Source organism: Kryptolebias marmoratus, linkage group LG16, assembly GCF_001649575.2.
Source record: "Kryptolebias marmoratus isolate JLee-2015 linkage group LG16, ASM164957v2, whole genome shotgun sequence".
Classification (NCBI taxonomy): Eukaryota; Metazoa; Chordata; class Actinopteri; order Cyprinodontiformes; family Rivulidae; genus Kryptolebias; species Kryptolebias marmoratus.
Window position 1 is genome coordinate 7,685,554 of NC_051445.1, and position 27,955 is coordinate 7,713,508.

The 27,955-nt window shown below is 42.2% G+C and overlaps 1 protein-coding gene across 1 annotated transcript; it reads left to right on the forward strand.

The window, feature by feature from the left end:
* The first annotated feature begins 239 nt into the window (after positions 1–239).
* On the forward strand, positions 240–27,955 carry LOC108235552 (forkhead box protein O6-like). The gene is made up of 3 exons (XM_037980400.1): positions 240–422; positions 540–1,660; positions 26,210–27,955. Exons 2-3 carry the CDS (start codon positions 1,178–1,180, stop codon positions 27,878–27,880), a joined length of 2,154 nt encoding a protein of 717 aa, XP_037836328.1. The 5' UTR covers positions 240–422; positions 540–1,177; the 3' UTR covers positions 27,881–27,955.

The window sequence follows — 27,955 nt, forward strand, 5'->3', positions numbered from 1 at the left end:
TCGCATGCGGTGTTCAGGACAATCTGTTAGGCGCGAGACAAAAGCCCGTGACGGGTTTGTGCAGGAGGAATCCGTGCTCCTGTTTCTGCGCGTTTCACAACGTTTGGTTTGGCACACATGTGCGCCGCCCCCCTCCCCCCCCTAAAAAAAAAGATCATTAGCGTTAAGTTATGTAGGAAAATCCTAACTGAAGATGGTGGAAATAAGAAAGAAAGAGAGCGAGAGAAAGAGAGGGTGTGTGTGTGTCGCTGTAATCATGTTGGGAGAGTATTGATTCCGTGAGCGCACTCCAATTGGCAGCATCTCCTACTACACAGCGCGCCGGCGCGTCATCCTCGGCTCACATCGACGGAGCGAGTTGTAAGCAAATGAGAACATGTGTGGCATCTGAGAGAGTGAGGGGGGAAAAAAGGCAAGAGGAGGTGTGAGAAATTTTTATCTTCCTGACAACTGGATTTGATTGCCGGGCTTTTCTTTTTTTTTTCTTTCTTTTTTTCTTTATATATCTATATGTTTTTTTGTTGTTTTTTTTTCCCCAGGCAGGGACAATGATCGATTCGTCATATGCGCACGCCTCTTCATTATAATTGCAGACAGTTGGGTGCTGTTCAGGCTGAATGGACTTGAATATGTCGCTGCCAGCATAATCCGCGCAGACTGGAAGATTTAATAATTCACGGTAATCACGCGTTATCGCCTCAGTGGATGCTCTCTACACAGCTCCGGTGATTTTTCTTTCTTTTTTTATTCTTCCTGTTGTCTTCTGGAGGATTTATCGACGGCTGCTTTGCTCCTTATCTGAAATATCATCTGTTGCTGCAACTAGATTGAAAAGCTCCCCCCACACACACCACCACCTCCATGACTGATTTAGAGATTTAGTGCGTTATGGATTGTTAAATAAGAAGCCTTTTTTTTTCAACCATCTCTCAAACCACTCCGGTTAAAATGGACAAGAAATTGTTATTACTTTTATTACTTCTCTTATCTCTGCACGCGTGGCTGTGATTTTGCTTTCATTCATTATGATACTCCTCTGCTGAATTGGCTCTATTGATTCTGACGGAGCTTTTAATAGGCACGTTACAAGGCAAATTCCAGCGCGAGGTGATCCTGAGGACAGTTTTTGCCCCCTCCTTTAAAAATAGTAATCAGAAAATCATCAACTGAAGGATAAATGTTGATGATGGAGGACGACGAACTGGACGCTCATCAGGTTGATTCGGATTTCGAGCCGCAGAGCCGGCCTCGCTCGTGCACCTGGCCGCTGCCGTGTCCGGAGGATTTCCACGAGGTGAGCGGGGGTCTTCCGCTGGCCAGCATCAAGGTGGAACCGGAGGACGTGCCGGCTTGCAGAGCCGGGCTCGTGGGCGGAACGCCGGCGGAGCTGAAGCATCCAGCCGGCGCCCTGGCACCCACGGGCGCGACGCACCCATCGTGCTTGGCCGGCGCGGCGCTCGATGTGACCGGGTCCCTGCGCAAAGCCAAGTCCTCGCGGCGGAACGCGTGGGGGAACCAGTCCTACGCGGATCTCATTACCCGGGCCATCGAGAGCACCCCGGAAAAGAGACTCACCCTGTCACAGATTTACGACTGGATGGTCCGCTACGTGCCCTATTTCAAGGATAAGGGCGACAGTAACAGCTCAGCTGGCTGGAAGGTAAGAAACGGACCCTGTAGGAGCCAACGTGGCGGGGTTTGACATGTTAATCAGTGATAATAGCCTATTGATTATTATTCCCTAAGCCATTATTATTCTCTCACCCCTCGCGCGTTACACATGTTAGCGTGGGATTCCGTGTCAGTTACGCATGAATGGTGCCATGCCTTATCTTGTCTTAGTTCATTACTGCCGTCTGTCATTCTAATATATCATTGATGGCAGAATGTAATAGACTGGAGTGAAGATCCATCCTATAGCAACAGAAAATTTTTAAGGTTTGAAATAATGCACAAAATCCCCCTATCCTCTGGATCACGGCAGATTTATTTCCACATACATGGATAAGTAGAGGTCACTGTATTTTCCGCCCCTCCACAACAAATCATTCATGGCTTTAAAACATATGTGTGAATCAACAGAGTATGACACTTGTGGGGAGGGAGAGCACGGGTCAGCTGGCCACAATGTAAATATTCACAACTGACCGCAGTCCACTACCGCTGCCTGCCTGTCTGGCTGAGAGCCTAACCTCCTGGACATCTGCCCATGTTATCAGCCTTTCCCCTACCAGCCTCATCTTGTTTCTATTCATTATAGCCATCTGAGGACAGCAAGAGGGGGGCAGTGAGATCAACAGGGCAGCAGTGTTTGTCCTGTTGAACTGAGCTTTGAGAGTATGTAAAATAACAATCTTTCAAGTTCAAGAAAGACCAAGAGATGAGATTCAGATATGATTCCTTATTGGCCAGCTGTTCCTTTCTTACAGACAAACTAATATTACTTGCTAAATCTAAAAAAAAGACTATCTTTGTGGGATATCTAGTTGGATAATTAGCAATCAAACCTTTGGCATGCTTTCATAGTTCATTTTCTTTTGGAGGATTTAGGTCCTGTCAAAACTTGCCGTGATGTTGCGTAACACAGACTCTGTCACCAGCTGCAGTTGAGTCTCCTCAATCATAATTGCACTGCACCTGAATGACACTTTAAACCTGTCCCTTTAAACTTGACTGCCAAGGTGTGTCCTCAGGTTTCATTAGCTGGCATTCACTCCCTACGATCTTCAACCACAGGGCCTCTTTACTTAAAGTGCCAAAGTCCCAGTCTGCTATTTATAAAACTGCAAATTAGGGGCCTTGACAGTGTTAGTCTGAGTTTCTTGGCTATTTCAGTCCACTGGCGAGACATTGGCCATTCCAGGTAATGAAGGGGGATTAGGTAAGTCATTTAAAGCAGGCATCGTTTGTGTCAGTAACAGGCCTGACCTGGGTTTGGTCAGGGACAGTGATGTATATATATATATATATATATATATATATACACACTTTAAGATTGCATTTATGCCTTTCTCTTTGGAATATTGTCACTGTAGCAGCATACCTGTATGCAGAATAATCTATCATTTCTGATGAAGACACGTACATTTTGGTCAAGTTTGTTGTAAACTTTGCCTTTTGAATAAGAATTATGTTTCAATTGAAAGAATTTTGAGTACATAAAATGTCTTATTTTAGGTATTAGAATATGCATGCAACAGTAGTTGACAGTTTATATAACAGTTTGTATCACAGTTCTAGTTTTCAAGGATATAATATTGCATAGGTAACTAATTAGGATTAGCTTTGACAAAGTTAATATAAAGTTAAAGCACTTTGTTCATTCAAGAACACAAATTCTTTACCTCCACACAAAACAAGTCTCATATCACACATTTCATTTTCCACTTGTTTCAGGCAATTATATCTGACAGGAACATTTGCAATTTGGAAAATATTTGTGTCATCTACAGCATTTTAATCTTTATCATGCTTGAACAAAACATATGATATAAACCTGTCTGCCTTTTTTCTGTTAAGACAGGAAAAACGAGTGAGAGAGGGAGGGTTGAGAATTGAAGGTAAAATGCTGATGAAACCAAATGAAATTAAGAGGTGTGTCTTTGTAATTTGACTGCGAGTCTTGAAGGTGACGGTTGGACTGAGGATGATGGATCAAAGGCAGAGATGTGTCTAAGATATTTTATTAAACTCTGGCCTAAGTCCAACATAGGGGTTCTAGAAAAACCTTGAAAAGCAGTTAATGCTACTCTGTTTCATAATGGAAAGGAAGTGATGCTGGCTCAATGATGGTTACTGGGGAACCAGGACAGGTAGGCAGAACTGTTAGGTTCCTATAAATACCCTGAGGGCTTCTGACTTCTAGGAACGTTGCCGTATTTTGAGGTCATTGTTTTCTAATCGGCTTATTACTGGAGGGAGGATACATAGAACTGTGTTCTTGTGAATCGTGTTACACTTTCTACTAAAGATTTTAGTCATACTGCACTGTAGAGAATTGGTAGCTTCTCTGACATTTATTTCCCAGTAGCTAAACTGAGCAAAGCCAAGAAATTTGCTAAATTCTAAATTAAGTTACCAAGTGACACTGAAGCACTTTTGTACTTACGACAGAGTTTTATGTCTGTGACCATCCATGTGTACATTTTGACGCGTTCGGCATTTATGCTTTGGAGAAGCACTCGTCTGTTGCAACAAAGCGTCAGGGTTGGTTCTGCTCTATGCATCCTTCTGGGGGCTTCTGCAGGGGGAGGGGCTGTCTGCATCTATAGGCGTCTGTGTTTTCGCCCGCTGATTGGTCTGACAGCATGTCACAGCAGTGAATGGTATATGTAGTCTCCCTATTGACTTCATAATGCCTCTAATGATGGAGTAGCACTTGGTGTTGGGATTGCCCTGTAGGCGCCTAGAAGTTCATTAACTTGAAGGGGGTTAGATGAGGCCATTGTTATGCTGAGGGGGGTAGCTTTATTGTATGTGGCAGCATGGGTGGCTATGGAATATAAAAATCCATAATTCATGAGTGCTTTCTGTGTATTAAGCATATTAGAATAAAACTGTATGGTAAATTCTGCATATTATATCATCCTTTTGGGCAATTGCAGCTACAGAATAAGTGTATGGAGTCTGCCTTCTTTATACACAAAGTTTTTTTTTCTGAGTTGTTATTGTGCCAGGGCTTTTTCTGGCTTTTGGGCCAGTCAGATCCCAGTGGATTGTGCAGCAGGTCGTCGAGAGTGCCAGGCAGTCACTCAGACGCTTTAATCCAAAGCGACCAGACTGTTATTTATAAAATCGACTTTAGGTAGAGTTCTGTGCAGGGCCAGGAGGGCAAAGGGTCACTGGGGCTTCCTTTATTGACACAAGTCAGCCAGACCAGAAAAGGCTTCAAAGAAAAAAGCAAAAGTAACGTGACAGTGACTGTGTCGTAGTAAGAAGGAAAGCCAAACTGTCTCTGGGAAAAGTTTAAGGAGAGCTGTAAAACTGTCGTCGGGTATATGTGATCATCTGTAAAAGCACATAACCCTTATCTTTACATTAAAAAGTATTTAGAACTGGACATATGATTTTGTCTATTTGATTTATGGGTAAAAAAGTGACTCTTTCAAACCTTTAGCTCAAGGAGTTTCAAGAAGAATGGTAAGAATGAGAAAAATGAATGTTAGACAAATGACCAGAGAGCGAGTTTGACCAAGGCTTAGCATGACATAGAGAAACTTGAAGCATTCAGTGTACAGAATTAGATGCTTGATTTGTTTAGTGTGCACATACATATGTAAGTCTGTGTCACTTGACGGTGGTAAAAAAGTCTGGACAGACTGGAAACTATCCTAGGCCTCTGCTGATTCATAGTTTATTCTGTCTTGGCTCTTGGGAGCAGAGTGATTTGAATGCGAGACAGAAACACGCACATGCTTATACTCACTCTGAATGAGAGCATATGATGCATGCTGGACAGATTTATGGTGCAGGATTATGAACACCTTCTTTACCTGGAGCCAGTTTGGGTTCGAGCAGTATATTTAGCTTCAACCGGGTACCTGATGCCAAAAAACCCATTCTCTTTGCATTTCCCCCACAGGAGCCTTCAGGCAGCCGTGACAGCTTATTTCTCACTGAAATGATTAATGTACATGCAAATTACCAAAGCATGGGCATGCATTCAAATATGGGAGACGGCAATCAGGAGACAGTAATAAGAAAAACAATATTATTTTGCCTTTGATATTACTTTGGCAACTCTTATCGGAATATCTCCTAGACACCCTTGTTATCTCCCCTTTTATCTCTCGGCTCTCCTCTTATGCAATGTCTTTCTAGCCATTAGACATTCTATACATTCTTTCTGTCTTAGTGGTTTTAGGTACAAGGGCCAATTGAGGTGAGGAGTCTTTCCCAAGAGTGCTGTGGCGTCGGGGTTTTGAGCTTTAGCCATGATCCAGACTGCCTCAAGCAGCGTGCCTGCTCTTATCTGAGATAAAGCTCATATCTCACATTATCTTAGCGATAATAGGATAACAATGTTGAATTTTACTCAGTTCAGCTTTGCTCTGATAGTAAGAATGAGATTGTGAAGTTTCCAATTGGACATAGTTGAACTAATTTGTATTTTGAACTTAAGCTTTTTAAGCATTATTTAATCAAGCCCCATCACTGTTCATTATTACTGTTTGGTGACATGTTCAGTGCTTGCTTGTAAAATTTTTCTCAGCATAGTGAAGCAATAAGAAACTGCAATTTTTTTACCATTTGAACTGTCTTTTTAGGGTGATGATTTCCAGTATTCCCTCTGACACACACATTATAGTATTCAGACACACACATTTGCAGAAAACACACAACACTATAGTGCATCATCCTCAAACCACCCATTGAGGAACACTCTGTTCTTGGGTGGGGTGAGAGGAAGGGGCTGACCATGATGGGAGGTGGTTTTCAGTGGTGATGCTTTGCCATCCTATTTGTTTTGAAATCTGTCTGACTCTTGTCGATTGGTTCATAGGGAAGGCGTGGCGGGGTTTAGTAAGCTCCTGCGGATTTTGAGCAAAACCAGTTACAGATACAGGGACAAAATGTGGTATGCAATGTTTTTTGAGGTCATGTTAGACTTGATGCCATAGAGATTTAATTGGGCAGGGGAAGCCTTGAGTGTTACACCACTGCTGCATGATTAAAACAAATCATTTTACTTCCATATAGTTAGTCATGAAACCAGAAGGGAACAGAAAATCTATTTAGTAGTAGACTCACAGTTCTGGACTTGCACTCACAATACCTGCTTTTTATTCAAATGGAAGGGGGATAAACCCATGTGCCCTTGCTTGATTACTTGTTAGTCACACCATGATGATACAAGCCTTCCTGTGACTTAAAGTTCTGGCAATAATCCATGTGGCTGCTCACTTTGCTAGTTTAGAGAGGCTGCGGAACAAGAAGAAATAAGTCTCACAAACTATTGTCTGTTAAGTTAGCATTAATATCAAAAAAACTTTTAAAAAGAAGCATTTTTTCATTTTTTTAACATATAAAATAGTTTTAAAATGTTATTACAAAATAAGTGTTTTTTTAAATGAAGTGTCTTAGTATAACGTAGAACACCATTTTCCTTTTGTTGATGCATTGGGCCAAATAAACAGGAGTTGAAGGTTGAAGTGTTTGTCTGACAAGTGGGATATATGGTATTTTTTGGATTTTTAAAAAAGTTTTCTATGAAAAGGTTGTGAGCAGTAAGTATAGTACTTGAAGATGCCTGTCTGAACAACCTTAGTTTAGAGGAATAGAGCTGATTTCTGAGCAAGTCCAAAATCAAAGTAGATTTCCAAAATCACATTCACGAGACTGGAGATGTTTTTGGGTGGCAATAATCTGCTTTAGTCTTGGCTCTGCTTGGACTAGCCATTAGCTCATCAATTTGGTCAGAACTACTCTTTATTTCTCCAAACTGAGGTTTTTCAGAGAGCTATCTACACCAGGTAAAAAATGTACTGTTCATAACCTCTTCACAGAACCCTGTTTCAAAAAATCCAAACTATTCCTATGATATGTTTAAAGTAGCTACAAAACAAGAAAAAAAAAAAAAACGTATTTTTTTTGGTTTGAGAGTGGTCACTTAGGAAGAAAATGTGTTAGCCTTTATGATGCTTGAAATGTTGAACCCTGTCTGTGGCGGCATGCTTGTTGCTCATCTGTGTCAATGTGCATAATGCGTGATTGCGGTTGTGCGTGCAGATGTGAATGTTCCCCCCTTTCTTTCTTTCTCTCTTCATGAGTGTGTCTGTGTGTTTGTGTGGGTGTGTTGCGGCGGTGGCGGTGGTGGTGGGGCTGATGGGCTCTGTGGGAGCCTGGGTCCCGGGGGAACAGCTCTCGTTAATAATTCAGACGAGGCTCATTATCAAGGCAGCGCAGATTTCTCCCTGATTCCACCTTAATTGCAGGCAGGCTGCTCCACTCAGGCAGGCGGTAGTCACGCTGGGTTGACTCGCTCTGTCTTTTTCTTCACCACTACAGGGCCGCCTCTGCTCTACTCTGCCCCGTCTCCAGTACTCACCTCTATCACAGCAAGACACCCCTTGGCTAGTCAGCTTCATGTTAACGTACATTCTAATAACGTAACACACTTCAAATGTGCCGTTTTTATTGGTAATTAAAGATGTGCCTCATATATTTCCAATTAATTCTGGAGCGTATGCTGTATGGGCAATGCTGTGGAATGTTTAAAGTTTTTGGTCAACAAAGAATCAGTTTGAAGGCTGAAGTTGTAGTGTTAAAATAAAAAATCAATTATTGGTTGAGTTGATCAACTGAACTCATATTAATTGTCATTTGCAAGAAAAGAACGGGCTATAAGGACAATAATCATTAGTTCCAGCTCTTTTGGGTTACATAGTTTGTGCACAGGTATTTAATTGAAGTGCCATGCGTCTACTTACAGATTCATTAAAAAAAAAAAGCATTCGTACCTCATGAAGCACACAAACCCTAATATGTTTTCTTTCATTATAGGCTTTGTGAAATATTATAATGATGGGTTTATCCTTGAAATCGCCCAGAGCATATTATCATATTGATGACATTGTAGAACGTGATTGATATCACACTACAATAATACCGCTCTTCATGACCATCTATAAGCTTATGTAATGTATCTTGTCTTCATACTGTAATTTACACTGACTGATGGCTTTCCATCCAGTCCATTTAGTGAAACCCTGCAAAGAGATCAGCATAATGGGCCTGATCTTGTCATACATGTATATGAATATTTCAAATCATGCCACTGTAACTAGATGGGGGAGCTTTAGATAAACAACACAGATGCTTCTTCCCCTTTGCTCACGCTTTAAGATGAAGTGCGCTCTAAGCTGTATTTCTCTCCCAGCCTCAAAACTGGTTTCCCCACAAATCACGGTGCCCGTATTTCCTAATTCAATTTTTCTCCCTGTCTGATATCTCTTCCTGTATGCAAGGGATTGATGGTCCTGTGCATGTGTGTTTACGTGCGTGCATACTGCTATGTCTGTCCCTGAGAAAAAGATGATGTACGCCAACGTAAACGATGTATTTCACAGCGCTTCATCTCCAGACCTTTCCTGGCAGCCGTGTACCAGGTCGCTCGCTTTTCTCTGTGCTTGTCCATCAAGTCCCTGTCACAGGCCAAAGGGTTGTAGGAAGAGAAAGTGGAGTGTGTGAGGGCTTGCGATCAGTTTACCTGAGCTTGGCGGTCCCGCAAGTGATGGAGGAGGCCCCGGCACAAAGGGAAATGTAGTTAATGCTGACTGATTGGAACAGGTGGATGGGTAAAACTGGAGGGAATCGGAGAGAAGTCAAGAGTTATGCCCGTAAAAGATGCTTGTTATGCTAATGGGTTGATGTGCTGCGGCTGAACCACGAGCCCAGTGCTGATGGATGGAGCTGCAGAGGTCACCTGGGGTGGCTGATGGTGTCGACTCCCATGAGTTGTAACATCAGCTCAGCTTAAAGGTCAAAAGCTCTGGAAGGAAGTCACTTGACATGTATGATTTTTTTGGGCCAGTAGGTTTGTGTTTGTGAAACAAGCCATGCATAAGCAAATCTGTGTGGGAGAGCCATCATATGCATAAGGAGGTTATGATCTGAACGTAAGACCAGCTGGGATTGAGGAGGGGGTAAGGCTTGGGTTTGAGGAGCATCACAGTCACACAGGGGGGTGAAATTCTTTCCCCTTTAGATTTGTATGTCAGTGGAATAAATCTGGGTCAGGACACTGGATCCTGTGTTTAGTATGCTGGCCGTGTGAGGTCTGAACTCTAAGTCTGCTCATAGCCCTGAATGAACCCGCCACGTCTGCCTCGCTGTGCCTCCAGACGGGCGCCTTTACCTTTCTGTCTTTCACTTGGACTCATTTCTCTCTTTCTGCTTTTTCTCCTTGTTTTTTTTTTTTCTCTGAGCCAAGAGCGTTCTTCTATCCCCTCTCCTGTCTCTTTTGCCTTTTTTCTTCCCGTTCTTCAGGCTCTTACTCCCCCCTTTACCCTTTTTTTTCTCCATGCTCTCTTTTTTACTGTCAGTCACTCGCAGCTTTCCCTTATTTCCTCCCTTGTTCTATTTCACACACACAGTCCTCCTCACAAAGTAGCCTTTTTATCACTCATTTCCCTCTTCCCTCGCTTATTTCTCCTGCTCCTTTCATGTGCTTTTGAAATCCCCTTTTCATCTTTAGCAGTCTTCCTCTCTCTCTCTCACACACACATACACGCACACACAGGCTCATTCAGTCATTCTTTTATTATCCCAAAACTAAAGTGATAAATGGCTCTCTTTCTTCTCTGTAAATGTCACTCTGGGAATTGTCTCTGCTCATTGATTGACTGGAGTAGAGGGATGGCCACACATGCACATGTGCCAGTCATGTGCATGTGCAAAGTGCCTGAAAAGGAAAAGGGAATGAGAGACAGAGAGGTGATGTCTTATTAGAAATACAGATTCTTTGAGACGCCAACTGTCAGGGTTATCGTGGGCACATCATAAGTCCAGCTTTATTTTATTTTATTTTATTTTATTTTATTTTATTTTATTTTATTTTATTTTATTTTATTTTATTTTATTTTATTTTTTTGAGGTTGAGAAATTATTTGAAGAGCTTGCACATTGTTTTATTATAAAACATCAATTCTCAGCAGGAACTTGCATTTGCAGAAATGGGATCAATCTTGGATGAGCAATTTAAGTTGGCAAACCAGGCTGGTCTTGCAGTTTGTTTTTCCTTATGTGACATGATTTAGAATATGCAAGTGTTAGCCTCAGTTAGATCAATTGGTCATAGCTTATCCCTGTCAATAACAGTGTATGTAAATAAAAAAAAAACATCAGGGCCATTTTTCTGACCAGATAATATGGCAAAATGTGAGTGTTGGTAAGTCGGGGTTAATAATGCTCAGTCATTTTCTTAATGTCTCACTCACCCTGCCTCAGGCGCTGGAGCTTGATAAAGGTCACGACTGCTGGTGGTTACATGTCGCCTTTCCTTATTTCATTCTCTTTACTGCACAGTGAATGAGAAGAAAAGAAAAGTCCACAGCCAGCCAGTGAGGATGCTGATTCGTGTCTCTCCATTTTCCGAACCAGGATAAAGAGATTTAATGGGGAGACATTCGGGAGACAGGGGAGGCTGGTGCAAGTCAACGAAGAAGGGATGAAAAATTAAATTGATAGAGACAGCGATAGAAAGACGGGGAAAGAAGTGAGTGAAATGGAGAACCAGAATAGTAGAGAGTAGATTATAGAGCTTCCAAGCAGGACTGGAAGTTAGACTTGGCTGCACTTCAGCTACACTCTGCACACTTCAGCTCAAGTGTGGGTCCATTAGTGCAGTCCCATTGCACTGAGAAAGCCATGCACTCCAAGATTTAACACACATATGCACACACATACAGAGTACATTTTATACTGGTCAGATATGCAAACCCCAACAAACATAAAGTACAGGTAACTTACAGCTTTGCCCTCAAGCACAGATTTACTCAAAAAGCTACAGTGACCTAGTCTTGCTCTTTTTTTATTCTGTCCCACACATACACAATCTCTTGACTAGCCACCAGATTGCTTCTTGTCAAAATAAATAATTAAAAGCATGCAATAACAGCCTCTGAAAAAAGATCTCTCAATTAGTGCAAAATGGGTAAATGGCATGGGGTAGGGGCAGCAGGCAGGGAAGGGGGTTGTTGAAGAAGACACACATAAATACCGTCTATTACATAAGGCAAATCATGACCCACAACATTTTTTTACTCAGTTGTGCAATGATAATTTGCCCCCTTCCCTTTCCAATCAGCTTAGAGAAGTCTTTTCTCAAATCCTTACAAGTGATCCGTGTCTAAAGACTGGCGGGGGCGAGATCTAGATGAGTGGCAATGAGGTGCCAGAAGGGCAGCTGAGGGGATGCTGCCGGGGTCAAGGCTTTGTGTGTGGGCTTGTGTGTGTGTTTATAACTTTAGAAAAAAGTTGAATTTCTGGAAGTTCCAATTTTGCGTATGGGAAAAAGAACTGTTTCTTTAAATAATATATATGAGTGTGTGAGGATCACTCAAGAGACAGAGGTGAGAAAGGGCACATATTGTGATGCTATTTTACTACGATAATAAGTTAAAGCTCTTGGATAGGAAACTATGGGACAAATAGTGGATTTGGTGGAACATTTATATCATGTTGGTGATGGGAGAGATGGATAGGTAATTAAAAGTCATCTTCAGCAGAATTATCAATGTCTAGATTCTGTGGTAGCCAATATATGTGTAAAAATATTACCTCAAGCTGCCTGACCCACGGTATAAAACAATTTGAACCCATGAATCCTGACATTGTTGTCCTTGTGTGATTCCTGAAACAGCCGTACATATGGTTGCTAATAAAATGAGAAGCTACTCTTTACATAAATTGTAGTGAAGGAGTCAATGCCAGCTGATCTCTATTTGACACAATACCTTTTCAGGACAAAGTCCAAATCCATTACTTTTTAGATAAATATGGCAACTTTTTATAGTCTTTTGGGACAAACAGATTATTTCTCAAATAGAAATAAGAACATAGGTCTGCCATTCTTGACCTAAAAATGGGTGTTTTAATGTTTAAAAAGGCTGTCCTTCACTGCACCTGTTCAGTGACATGCACCCGGTACAAGTGTTCACATGCCAGTTTTATATTTGACTCCGTCCGCACAGAAACCTCTCAGTTTTTCAGCTGAGCTGGCTTCTGGCCAGGATACTTTGTTCAACCTCATGATATTGCCGTAGTGCTGTCATCAGCTGGGTTGTAGTGCTTAACTGCACTCACAGCTGGTGCCAACACCAAGCTTACTAATGTTTCACTGGGACAAGTGTATTACTGAATCGGCCTAATCTGTGTGTGATAAATGCTATGACAGTAATGCAAACAGATGGAACCCTGAACCTGGAAACCGTCCGAGTTAAGCAGACCGAGGGGCGAATTTGCACTTGTGCTAACACAGCTAGCCTTCTTAGAGGCTGCTCTGTTTATTTAAAATGTCAGACATGTTGATTTTGTTATTCAGCTCGGGGCATTGCTGCACAGGTCAGAGGACCTGGAGGGATAAAAGGAAATCAGAAGTTTTTTTTTTCCTCACTAAAGCAAGCAAGGGAAATGATACAGGGATTGGATGATGATGGTACATCAGTGGCCGTGAACATAAAATATACTGACTTAAACTCAGATAACTGAAGGTATTGATGGGTCACTCTCAGTCAGGGTCCCAGGGGGGACTGGAGCCCAGCAGCCAGTGTGGTGAGATACTCTCAGGACAGGTCATCAGTCCATCAAAAGGCCTGATTGATAGGTAAATAAACAAATGTAGAAGCTGATGATAGAAAGAATGATGGGATGGTGCATATAACTGCAGCGGACAAACAGATGGGATGCAGTAAGAGATGAAGTTAAAAGAAGTAGAAATGTGTTGAACAGTTGTCTCACCTTGCTGCGGTTAAGAGTAGGTCAAGTAGTAATGATGCTCAGTGCAAGGAAAAGATCAGCTGTGGGATGCAGAGTGGGTGAAAATAAGAGCAAAGGGCTGGAAGGGAATCATGCTAAAGAAGAAGGGAAATAGGTTGGACATACCTTGAATGGGGTAAAAAACACTACATGACCATTGCTTTCAAAAGGGCGTGCATGGTCAATACAGGAAGGAGCAGAGATAATCTGTCAGATATGAAGGGTTAAACAGGGTAAAACAGGTGGAGGGGAGCAAAATGACAGAGGAAGGTACTGTACTGGGGTCTTTGAGGTGGGCTGATCGCGTGACTGGAAGGAATGTGCATTGCTGTGTGTGTAATGCTCTCAAGACAGATATTAAGACGCGCTGCTCGACTCACGCAGTCACTGCCCCTCTTTCCCCTGTTCTCCTTTACTCTTCTACATTCTGCTCCCTCTCTCGCTCCCTCCGTCTCCACTAATGATCCTCGCATACTGCCACACTGCAGGGCTGAGTGATGCCCACTGACAGCTGTGCTCAGGCAGAAACTCTGCCCCCCTTCCCCCATTCCAGGAAGCTGTGACATATACTGAACATATAGAGGTGCAGCACCACCTCACATACATGTCCCAGCTCATGCAAACCCACTGACAGATGGGTTTTTTTGTGTGTGTGACCAATACTGTCTGTAATGACAAAGCCCCCTCAGTGGTGCTCACATGCACTTATTGTTTGCCTCCGTCCAGCTGTGTCTGTCTTCAGGTTTATACAATGCAAAGTTGTGAAACATCAAAAAATTACCAGGTACAACATGTTGGTTAATGATGCTATCAGCAACTTTTTTTTGGACTGTGTGCTTGATGGCAATGTTTTTTGTTTTTTTTAAGCAGACATTGTGAAAATGGTTAGACAGTAAAGAAACACAAAGGTTAACAGGGTTTGAAATTGCTCTCCAGATATGCAGAATGGTTTGCTTTGAAATAAAAAGCCAAGCTACTTAAAATGTTCAGTCTATTTTTTTTTTCTCTGTAAATTGCACTTTACACTTGCATATTGGTACGTGGAAGTCATGTAAAATGCACCGATTTCATACTTTAAATGACAGAAATATGCAGGTAGTAATTGATGCTTGAACTACTGTTGTTAGTAAACAGAAACCTTAGATCTTTCCTGAACTCAGCTTCTTGAAGTCTGAGAGAAGCAAAATAAATGTGCTACAAGATTGTTACCTTACAGAAATATGTGTTCTATAATAACATTACATCTGAGTAATTCAGCAAATATACATACTTTAAAATATAAAAGTTTAAAAAAAGAAACCCAAATGAATCCCATAATGCAACAGAGGTAACCTAAGTTGATGTTAAATCATAATTAGATTGGTATTTTGTTGTCAGACGTGGTGTCCTGTTAGGTACATTGCCAACATCTCTTCCACTCAAGAAGACACCAAAAAAAATTCTGAATATACAGGTGATTATGGGCAATTTAATAGACCAATTTATCAGTTCAGGACTGTTTACTTAAGTGCAGAGATAGGGAACATCTTTGTGAGGAAGCCTTATGAACTGGCATTTATAAATTGATTCTGACCAAGTAATATATGCTAGAAAGTTGCATAGATTCCCAGTATTTTCTCTTGGTCTCATTGCATATTTCTCTGTCGTTGTTTATAAACAAGTCATGCAGTCATGTGGAACAGTGGTAGGGTGGCTGTCTTGGGACTGGAAAGTCACAGGTTCAATTCCCTGCCATGCCCATATGTTGCAGTGCTCTTAAGCAAGACACCTGATCCCTAACTCCTCCCCGGGCGCTTAAAAAGCTGCCCACGGCTCCACTTGTGTGTATTTCTTGTGTGACAGGTCAAAAGCAGAGAACAAATTTTGCCATTGTATGGTTACATACAATGATGACAACATATTATCTAAGACCATTTTGTACCATCTTTTATTTAGGTAAATATTTACATTTCACTCCAAACTGTACCCATCAATAAACCCCAAAGAATTCTTTTCCATCTCCATACTTGTCTGTATGAGACTTCTTAAATATTTTCAGTCTAATCCTGGCTGATGTCCTGATCCAGACTACCACGAAAGGTTTAGAATTAGGTCACAGCCTCTCACTCCTCTAATTAGATGCAGTGAGAGTGTCCATGTTGTTGTATGTGTGTGTGGGTCTGTATGTGCGTCCACACGCTGGGTGCTCTTAATCCGTAGGTGGCTTCTATGGTAATGACGAATCCTGGGAAGAAGTATTAACCTGTGTTTTTGTTAGTGCTTGCATGTTTTTAAGACATTTCTGACATTGCTGCTTCTTGAATGAATTGATGAAGGCAGAGGGATACAGGAACAGAAAGTAGGAGGGTGAGAAAAAGGTCGTACTCAGTCATAAAAGTTGCATAAGAAGTGTTAACATTCATTGTACAACAAGCTCCAATTGAGAGGGCGTTTTGGCCTGTACGTGCTCTGGTTTGCAAGATTCTGTTAAGGTTCAGTTCATTTGTGAGATGTAACTCAAATGCAGAAATGAATATTGGTTTGGGTAAAACAGCTCCCCACTTTGTGCACTCTTTTCTCTTTTTGAGATGTATCTGTGTGCGGGTGAGAAAAAATATACCTGCTTTTACTAATTTAATGGGCACTTGTGGATTATTTTTCCTTGTAATTTTCAGTTTTCTATATTTGCCCATTTTAACTTTACAAAAAGGTGTTTTTTTTTATGTCTACATGAGTTAGAAATTTATCACTATGAATGTATTATACATCAGTTCCATGGGGTGTATATGCTGAGGGAAATGGGGTAAATGATCAGTGCATGCTTGGAGGAAGGAGGAAAACACTGGGAATCATAGAAAATTGTGTGTGTGTGCAGGCATGCAAAGATCTACACGAGTATGTATGTAAGAGGAAGCAAAAGGAAGAAAGAGTAGCGGAGGGCTAGCCTTAATTAAGTTTTCAGGAGCCTCTTAAAAGGTCATGGCATGCCTGCGCCGCCCCTCACCACCACTACCACAAGGCCCTGCCAAAATTTCACCCCCGCCTTTGCTCCTTTCCTCGTCTCCCTTCCTCACCACCCCGTTGCGATCTATCCAGTCATCAGCCCCCCATCTGTGCACATTAGCCATTCATGAACACACTCATTAGGGTGGGAGTTTGAAGCGATTGTGTTCTCTAGTCTGCGGCTGGAGCTTAGCGATTAATATTTCAGCGTCTCCTGCCGAGGAGCTGAGAGCAAGTTTGGCCCTCTTAGGCTAGAGTGGGAGAGTTGTCCCCCCTTTTTTATACACCCACACACACAGCAAACCTCCCTCCTCCTCCCCTTCTCCGTCTCTCAGACAGTCTCACAACTTACAGTACGTTGGCCCCCATTTTCCTTTCATTGAATGCACACTCTTGGTCTGGGTACACGCACACACACACACGCACGCATACACACGCACGCACATAAGACCCTAACTCAAACTGACTTAATTGGGTGCTTTTTGTTTCAGGAAATAGAGTGAAGAGGGAGGAGTGGTAAATTCTGTTTCTTCTTGCCCCTCCTGCCCCCATCTTTCTCATTCCTCTCAGCTGGAGAGGAATGTCCTCTTTTAACCATTCTTCTTTTTTTTTTGTCTTCATGAGCTTGCACTCAGTTGGCCAAGCTTGGGTCGGGGTGGAGAGGTTGTGCGGGTGGGTGGCATTCTTCAGTGTACACACAAACCAAGTTCATTCAAACAAAATCAATACCCTTCCTCGTTCGTACTGTATCATGGCACTTAAAATATGAGAATTTAAGGCAGCCGGGGGTATCATGGGTTATCAGATTGTAAATATTCGAAGCACTCCTTCTGCATACAGAAATCATTCTGATGCTGCTTGAGAGCTCTTTTCTTTTTGATTTCACAAACATCCTGCCTCTGTGACCATGTCCACATGATGCTGGATTAATATTAAACTCCCATGATTTGTAGAATCAACAGTGCGTATTTTACTAAACAGATGAAATGCAGATATGCATTACAATATTGTTTCAGCAATTAAAATATTTGAACATCTGTTTTTGTGGATCCTTCCTGGACTTTACTTAATAAGAGAAATAAAAAAAAGTTAGAATTTTTTTTTTTTTTTTGGCACAGAATGCAAGCCTGCAAGGAATAATCTCAGAATATGACTGATTTAAACTATTGAAACTTAGAATCTCGGTCTCCCCCTTTTGTCTGTCTTTCTCAGTATCAAAAATCGATGCAGAGGCAAGTCTTTTAGCGTAAATTGAAACTTTGAAAGAATGGTTGTTGAACCAGACAACAATCAATTTCTAAATCTAAACAAGTGATTCTGATTTCTAAAATTTTCCTTAAAACATTGCCTAAACCTAACCAGAGATGTTCTTTGAATCTAACCAAGCAGTGGGTTAGATGAGATTTCCTGACAGAACTGCAGCACTTGTTTCCTTTGGATGACAATAAGTAAAGATATTTAGATTATTTAAAAATCTATAAATTTTAAGGAAATGTTTGAGCACTCTTTTCAACTCTTCTCAGCCAAACTCTTTTTGATTTAAACCTTTTATCTGTTTTTAAAGCTGTGCTCATATAAATCAATTCAATTCAGTTTATTTATATAGACCCCATTCACAACAAAAGGCATCTCAGGGCACTATAAGTCCAAATCATAAATCCATTTCAGATCCAAATTTAAGTTCAACTACAATCGGTTCAATTTTTATTATATGCAAAACATTCACATACAGTATATTATAAAATTCCAGTTAGTAAAAGTTGAGAACCAGGCCCAGGAAATGTCGCCATCTTCCTTGATTGGCTGGGGTTTGAGAGGACAGGAAGGAGACTCAGACAAAGTGCTCCACATGTAGTTTCTTTGGGAAGAAAAACAGAGAAGTGCACAAGTTAATGAATGAAATAATTACACGTACAAACATGGAGAGTTGAGAGAGCAAAGACAGCAGCAAAGTGAGGAAATGTGATCCGTTTCCTCCAGCAGTCTAAGCCTATACTTAACTATAAGATTTATCAAAAAGGAAAGACTTAAACCTAGTTTTAAAAAATTGACAGGGTGTCAGCCTCACAGATATAAATTGGAAATTGGTTCAACAAGAGAGGAGTCTGATAACTGAAAGCTTTGTTAGGAAAACATATAACAATAAGATCTTTAATACAAGATGGAGCTTGGCCGTTGAGAGCTTTGTTTACTAGAAGTAAGATTTTAATTTCTATTCTGAATTATACAGGGAGCCAATGTAAAGAAGCTAAAATACAGACACAGACAGTTAAAACATGTATATATTATATTTATATATTATTTAAATGGGTTGGTATCACTCTAGGCAAGACCTTGATGACTGACCCCATTCATTTGACTTTGTTGTGTTGGGGCAGGAGTTTCCCAAGAACAGGACTGAAAAACACTGCCGTGCATGATGTACGTTTATGTGAGAGTGCACAGCGCTTTTCTGTGGTGTAAAGGAATGAGATTGTCACCGAAGGTCAGCGCTCATTTAGAGGGGGGACACATTTACACAGGGAATTGTCTCCATGTCGCTTTTAACTACCAAAGCCTGTGTGATTGAGATTCCTACGACTCCTCTTCTCCAAGCAGGCCCCCGTGTTCAATACCCTCTTTTTGTGCCTCACCCACCTCTGCCCTCTCAACCTCTCCCATGTGCAGACAAACTATGCTTTTCATTCCAACCATGCCGCCCCTCATCCATTCTTCTTCTCCATATAGGTGTATGAATAAGTGGGGGTCCATCGTCTGTGTGTGGATAAGTGGAAGTCTGCGAGCTGAAATGTAGCATGTGGGCAGGCATTCATGGGGACCATTGGTGGTGCAGTGGATGGTGATGGCTAATGAAGTTCCCCTGCACCTCACAGCCCTATTAAACTGCTGCCCCCTACCTCTACCCACTTCACCCCCTACCCCTGCCTTTTTTTTCTCCCTAAGGGAGAGAGTTGGCAGGGAGAGGAAGCTGGCTGCTATGGCAACAACAAGGAATCCTCCCTCTCCCACAGGTCTCCTTAGCAACTGGTAGCTTGGCATTGCAGTAATGAGCGTGCCCAGTGTGCCAGGCTTTGTGTCATGTTTGCCTGTACATGTGTGTAAGAAGGGATGCAATTTTACATAGGTGTGTGTGTGTGTTTGAGCATGAATATATAACTGTTTGGTACAATTTGCCAGTTTATATGAGGGTTAAAATGTATTAAGGCAAAGATGTAACAAAATGTATGTCTCAAAATTCCAAATCTTTCATAATTGAAATATAAGAAAACCTTACTATCGACTTGCACGATCATAAGTGGGTTTGTCCTTTGTCTGAGTGTTTGTCTTTGTGCCCTTTGCACATGTGCCCCTGTGATCCCTGTTTGTGTATTATGTTTTTCTTCTCAATAATTGTGGTCATTCTTCTCTATAGTGTGAAATTGAAGCAATTAAAGGGACAATCTGATGAATTTTGCATGCCATGTGCATGGCTGCCTATGAGTTTCCTGCTCTGCTGAAATTAAATTAAACGCTGAGAATGATTTTTATTAAAGTGTGATCTGAGGTGTGCACTGACCTTTAGAATGTAGGAAATGAGATTCTTATTGTTATGAATGAGATTATGTGGAGCCTGAGTGTGAAAAACTGTGTCTGCATTGATTCTATTGTTGGCTGACAGTTTCTTTGTATATAGCAGAGGGAGGTTTCTGTATAATCAAATCCACACTGTGACTGTTGGCTATTAAATGGACTGATACAAAAATATTGACAGACATGCTCTCATAAATGCAGATTGACTTGCACACACTTGCATGTGCACATATTTTGCAGATCTTGTAAAAAGAGCTGTAAAAGCCTCTCCAGAAACGTGTTGGTCTTTAACAAAAGCATGGCGAACCCAGTGGAAAATGTTAGTTGGCTCCCTAGTTGAGGTGTGAAGTGCGAGCAGGCGGCCGGCCCCACAGGTGGCCCAGCCCAAACACCTGTTGTGTGAATTCTCTGTGGGAGGGTGTGAGGTCTGCCTACCTCGCAGGTCCCAGTGGAAAAACCACACCCATGCTGTACTGTGGCATGCGATTATTCATGTGCTCACACCAACTCTGAGGCACCCCCGTTCTGTGTGTGGGCGTCAGACGTGATGCCCAGATTGTGTCCCCTTTGCGCCCACCGGAAACTCTCGGCTGTCTTTGGCAACAGTAGAGCGGATTTTCCGATCCCCTATCAGGGTCTCAGATGCTCTTCTAATCTGTCAGCATCTATTTTTATCCCCAAAAGCTGTGGCAGCTCTTCTTTATCCCATACCCTTCCACCCCAATGCCAACCCTTCCCTTGGCGCCAAGGTGGGCACAGCTGATGAGTCGCTAGCTATTGGCTGCAATTAGTGCACAGTCAGGCAGGAATCCCCCACTAACTCCATTACACCCCTCTCCACAGCCACTTCCTGATCTTAGGCTACCAGACACGCTACCACACACTTGCTTTCCATTTTAAGCCTTTTTATAAATGGCACTCCTGCAGTGTTGTGGAATAATAGGGTCGGATTCAGAGCACCTTTCACAGTGCTTGAATTGCTCTACTGTGCAAACTCAGTCTATTCAAATACAGTTGCAGCCAAGGAAATGCACATTTAAACTGTACCAGTTCAGATTTGGTGCTGAAAGTAAGTAAAGTTTGTTCTGAGAAAATATGCCAACTTGTGAGCCCCTGAATTAACCTTAAACCTCTTTTGTAAAAATCCTGTAAGATTATTATTTTTTTGTTTTCTGTAGAGCACATTTGGTCAACAAAAAATAGAGTTCCTGCCAGTCCTCAGAAATTCTTCAGTGATGCACTGAGATATATGCAATTCCAAATCTCAGGTTTGTTTCTTTCCCAACAAGGGCTTCAATGTGCTTTGCATGCCAATGCAGTCGTGACCACTGCTGTGGAGGCGATGATGGCATGTGGCAGAGAAGTAACTGTTTCTCACCTCCTAATAAAAGAGACTCCTTTTTAATCTTTTCAATTTGATTGCATTCCAAAACAGGCCTGTCTGCCCATCTGTCTCTCTTAAAGAAGCCTCCTAAAGGGATTTTAATCATCTGGCTCTGGGCTTCTCAGGCAAATAACTACATTTCTCTCTTTCTCTTTCACACATACACACACAGAAACAATTTCCAATTTTCTTTCTTGTACTCACTGTCAAACTTTTGCTTGTCTTTTCTCTTTGATACACTTTATTGTCAGAGCCTCATCTTGCCATATCTGTGCTGCCATTAGGCCCTTCAGTTGCACTTCAAGTCCCCCCTCTGACGCATAAAATTCTCCCAACTCTGTCCCTTTTAATCCACATGGCTCTAAATTCTTTATTTCCCTTCAAAGGGACAACCCAAGCCGTAACATCAATCACGGAAAGCGAATATTTAGCTGGCGCTAATTTCCACCAATAGCCTGGAGACAGGCTTAGCTGACAAAACTCATTCCTGTGCTGAACAAAACTGCTTGTGTTGAAATCTCCCCTCCCCCTGATCCCTCCTGCCTTCTGCACAGGCAAAAACAGCATCACAATAAACACAGTTAGTGCTTCTGTTACTCCCCGTTGATTTGGGCTTATCAAATGAATGTGCACCATGGAGGGATACCCTTTGACAATACATAATGGATCCATTCTGCATGAAATGGTTTGGTAATACCAGTCGAGTGTGGCAAACGGCTTTACCCGGTGCCACTACAAGAACAGCTGCTGTGTTCTTAGCTGGGCAAGCGCACCACACTGCTTCACCCTTGAGGTTGTTTGAATCGGGTGAGTGGTTTCTTTTTGCTGTTTCCCAGACTCCATTCACAGTCCTTAGTTTCTCACTAAGTTCTGATTGAATGAGTGCACATTTGCCACAAGTTGGGTCTTATAAACCATTTGACCTGTTTCCTTGCTCCTCTGTGTGTGAGTGGGAAAACCCAGAGTGGATACTGAAGGAGGCCTAATAAAGGGGGATGGGCAAATTTGGGGCATTTTGAGGGTACTCTTTTGTATAGTTTGGAGAGGCCCCTCGTGGTACCTCTTATTCCCACCCCTTATGCACAACACCATCCACCACAGCTGAACCTGTGCCAGTTGGTCAGGTTATTTCAGATGAATTACTGGGCACTATAACAAATTCTACCCTTTTCAATCAGTATCTACTCCCAATATTGATGCCTTACTCACAATGGGAATGGTGACAAAAGAGTGTGTTTGGCATCAAGCCAAAGTGGCCAATAGGGCACAATCACTTAACACACAAGGCTGTGGCAGTTAGACATTTTTGTGAGAACAATTAAGACATAGTTTATTGAGCACCCATACTGGCTTCATAATACAGGTGGATTGTGTAGTTCAATCAGACCTTGATGTGTGTTAAGCTCCAGCACTGATAGTCATTAAACTTCATTGATTGTCTGCTCTAAAGAGGCCTCTACAGTGTCTAAATTAAACTGAGTTTGCAGGTTTAAGGAAAAAAAAACAGCAGTGGAGTTGATTGGTATTGTTAGTTTTGCAAGAAGCAAATTAATAAGTCTTAAAGGCATTTTTAAGGGTAAATATAAAACATCTGTTCAAGAAATACTGAGCTGTAATCTGATACATTGGATTAATGTTTTTTTTCCTTCCTTAGTTTGAAGACAGTTCCGTTCTTTTAGGTCATAGGAAAAACCTCATGCTGTTCCACCTGTGTGTTTTGGAAACTGTTAACATGTCAAATCTGATTTTAAAGAACTTCACCTTTTAATCTCAGGACAAAGAATCCCATCCCAGGATTTGGTATTTATTAAATAATTAAATCAGCTATTAGAATTCTAAAACCTTAATGTGAGCCTATTTCAAGCTGATTTCAAGCTGATTTCAAGCTACATCCTCAAAAGTATCGTTCAGCTTAATTGACTTTGTTCGGCCTGTAAACTATAACCCTTTACCTCTTTTGCTTTATTACCAAATTACATTAGTTGTGATTGAGGAATGATGAGGGTGGATGTCCGTGATTTAAAAAAAAGTCACAGAACTACTTATGACTCCATCTGTTCTTTTCAGTATTAAGGGACCAGGCAGTGTGTCTTTCTGGAAAAGCTTAGCCACTGGTTCATTCATTATTTAGAACCCTCTTCACAAGCCCATTGTATTAAAGGGGTATGATTTGAATGGGAAGTAGCTTCCTGGGCCCAAGCGTGTGATGTGTGTGTTCCTCTGTCATTGTATGTTTCTGTGGGCTTCATTCGTCTGCCTCAGCAAGCCAGGGGGCTGAAAAAGAATTTCCATTTTATGAATATTTAATACATAATAAAGTTTTCAATTTTATTCTGTTCAAGCTGTAGGGGTAAAAATGTTGCAAAGCCAACCCTCAAGGACAGAGCTCAGAATAAAGGTGGTTGATTTGATGGAGGCGTCAAAAATATGGTTAACATCAGCTCACTGCTTTGTCATCTACTATAATACACACAAACATTAGTACCACTTTACTTCTACATCCTATAAGGGTTTTATTTTGCCCCTTTTCTCCACTTTACACACTCTCCTTATGCTGTATTACTATAGGATCATAGCATATCCAGCCTGCCCGCTGCGTCTATGTTGACCTGGCATAGCTCTGTGTGAGACACCCAGCTGGGAGTGCCTCTGAATCAACTTGGGATTAGCCCAGGATTGTCTGGGATTACTCAGGGATGGAGGGGGATTAGCAGTGACTGCCTGTTTCGGGGGCGTGAGGGCCACGGGCTGGCCAAATTGCCCCTGACTCACGGAACAGGAGGTAAACAGAACCACACCTACAGTCAAACCACCTGCAACTTGAGCTATTCTTAAATTCCAAAACATACACACACAAACAGGATGATGGGGAAAAAAGCACGAGTTGGAACCTCTCTATCAGATAGCCAGCAGCCAGTTATGATGATGGTGTTGATGCCATGGCTGGCCACCATCTGAAATCTCTCAAATCTCTCTAGCAGGTGGATTCATCAGATAAAGAGGGTTTGGAATGACAAATCCCTTCAAGTTCAATGGGGCTGCTCTTCCCTTATTGGGGGATAAATCGAGATTTGAATTCGACAGGTCACACAGAGTGGAAGGGTGAAGTAGTTAATTTCTCTGAAAGTTGTCTCATTTACAACCAGCTTTTGTCGAATGGCTTGAAAGATTACATATGTTTTAATTTTGGCATTCACAGCACTTGATGGGGGATGATTTGGAGTGGTATGATAGGTGGATGATCCAGAGATCGAGACAGGGAGTTGGCGCGGCACGTAGTGAAGCCGTCAGAAGCAGGGAGCAGGCATCCCCTGCGGACCTGCACTGCCAAGATGAAAGGCTGCTTAGTGTTGGAGCAGCAGCATCAAACAGCCGCCTCCTTTTGCATCCTTTTCCCCATCCCCCACTCTCCCTCCATTTCTCTCTCTGACTCTCTTGACTCTCACCACAATATGATATAGTTCTGCCGCTTCACGTTTACCCGGTTGCCATAGTTACCAAACGCCGAAGGTGTCACAGCAAGATAACCCAAGGAGGCATTCACAGATCACCTGAATTCAGCTTGCTTCACATTTATGTGCTTTCCTTACAGTGGTTTGATTTATTTGTTTTCCTGTTGTGCAATTCTATGAGAATACAAATAATCTGCAACATTTTAGAGATGGTAGAAGAATGAAAACCTCTCAATCTATAATAATCTATTGTGCTAGTATAATCTCAAACATAAAATGTTTTTTATTTGATATTTTCCTGGTTAATAGTCAAAAAGGCTCATGCACAACGAAGAGCAGAATTGCGACAACACCACCAACCTTGGAGATGTAAATGATAAGAGAAAAAAAACCCATCTTGATTCTATGAATTACTGAGCCAGTGACTGTACTTGCAGACTTAGAGGATAATGGGAAAGTAATTGGTGGCACACTTTATAATTGAAGGGAAAGAGATTGAACGCAGAGGTGGAAAATGACTTATGTTCAAAGAACTGTGTAAAATAAGAAAAAGGAAAATCTAGACAAGTTGAAGTATGTAGCACTCAGTGACAAAAGAGAAAGCAAGACTGTGATAAAGACTGAACAAGGGAGGGAGTGAGAGATAGGCACTGAAGGTAGATGTCAGAGGGTTGGATACATCCATTAGCCTTGCTTGCTCCTGGCTCAATCCTGCAATACACTCCCCTCCCCAATTCAAGCTATGAGCGAGAGAGACAGGGCTGGCACTAAGCCAGACTGGCACCAACTTCAAACATAGAGTACGCTCAACCTCAGCGGCTTACATCAGCCCTGCTAAAGGAAGAAGTAGAGGAGGACAGATGGATTGATGGAAATGAAAGTGAGAGGATTGATGTGCAGAAGGAGGATCTCTCAAGACTGAGTCTCAGGTTATTTCAGGTTGGATGAGGCTGACAGGGTCTTGCTTCATGCCAGATGTGGCTGTCCCTGAAAATTATTATGGTTTTGAGTAAGCTCTAAATTTTTGACTGGTTACACAGGCAGTTGACTACCTACAATACTTCAGATTTTTATACCTAATAATAAACAAAAAAGCAGTTTGGCAATTTGGTAGAATTTTCTTTGACACTACATGTATAAACTCAATGTTTAGTGAAAGTTGCAACTGTGATTAGCTTTACCTACATTGATGAGTCATATGTTTGATTATTTTTTTCCCCCAGGAATTTTCTTTAATCTGGTCTAAATTTCATAAATTTGTATTTACATAAGAAAAGTTGTATGTGTAGTAATAGTGTACTTCATCCTTTATTCACTTGCTGTTTTTGTTTTCATTTTTCAACAGAATTCCATTCGGCACAACCTTTCCCTCCACACACGGTTTATTCGGGTGCAGAATGAGGGGACAGGGAAGAGTTCTTGGTGGATGCTGAACCCAGATGGTGGAAAGATGGGCAAGGCCCCTCGGCGACGAGCAGTCTCCATGGACAACAGTACTAAATACCTGAAAAGCAAAGGTCGGATAAGAGGCAAGAGGGTAGGCCGTCCTGGGATTGGAGCAGGATCTGTTGTAGTGGGTCTCCAAAGCTCCCCAGACAATAGTAGCCCATCACAGAAAGCTCTCCCAGGATCTGGAGGATCATCGGGGACAGATGGAGAGTTTGATGCTTGGGCAGATCTTCATTCCAGGGCTAGTTCATCAGCCTCCACCTTGAGTGGGCGTCTGTCTCCTATTCTTGCTGAGGGTGAACCAGAGGAACCAGAGGAAGGTGGCTTATCCTGTTCCACCTCTCCTCACCTTTACCCATCACCAACCAGTGCCCGCTCTCCATCCATGGGGGCAGGAAATCATTGTCCTCCCCTTGAGCAGCTGCCTCAGCTGGCTAACTTAACAGGTGCCATAAGTTTAGATGAGCATATGGTGGAAGATGGTTATCATCTTCATCGTCAACAACAGCAGCATCCAGCTGTTGGCAGACATAAGCACCAAACGGCTGTGTATCACTACAATTCTGGAATGAAGGGGCAGGGCTCCTATGGTGCAGGTGTCTACAGTGCAACAAGCTTGGGAATGCTACGTCATCACTCACCAATGCAGACTATTCAGGAGAACAAGCCAGCCAGTTTCTCTGGAACCACACGGGCATACTCCAACACAAATGCTCTTCAGAGTTTACTAACTGGTGGTTCTGCTTGTCAACAGTACTGTTCCAAAGACATGATTATGGGACAGGAGAGGGAAGGTCATCCTATGATTGGTCAAACCCGTAATGGAGTAGGATCCAACCATCACAACCACCAACCTGTCCACCACAATGGACGTCATAGCCATAACAGAACTCACAATCATACTTCTAGTCATAATCATAACAATGTAACCAACCACAACTCACCTCACAGCCTCGCTCACAATGGTCACAGCCTCAACAGGAGCCATACCCACACACCACCAAGAGCCGCATCTCTGACCCCACGTGGAAACAGCAATCAGTTACAGACTTATAATCACAAAGCCCCCTACTTGTACAGTCCCCCATCCCATGCCCATCTCCCTGCATCTACTACCCTTCCCCCTAACCCTGCAGGTATGCTTGACATGCCCCAGGACTCATGTCATATGGCTTCTACCCCACACCCTCGTCACAATCATTATCCAGACTCACAAAACCAGGGCATGACTAATGGACTGTACCACCATGGCCAAGGGATGGGTAATAGTAGTGTTGGTAGCAACTATCATGGCTATCACCAGCCTCACCTCCATGAGAGACTACCAGCTGACCTTGACATTGACATGTTCCATGGTAGCTTGGACTGTGATGTGGAGTCTATCCTCCTCAATGATATTATGGACTCTGGGGAGGAGATGGACTTTAATTTTGATTGCTCTCTTGCCCAGGGGGTGGGCATTGGCATGGGGATGGGAATGGGTGTGACTATGGGCATGGGAATGGGAATGAGTGGTCTGGCTGGTCCGCAGCAAGCCCACAGCAACCAGAGCTGGGTACCTGGCTAAACAAACAAACAAACAAACAAACAAACAAACAAACAAACAAACAAACAAACAAACAAACAAACAAACAAACAAACA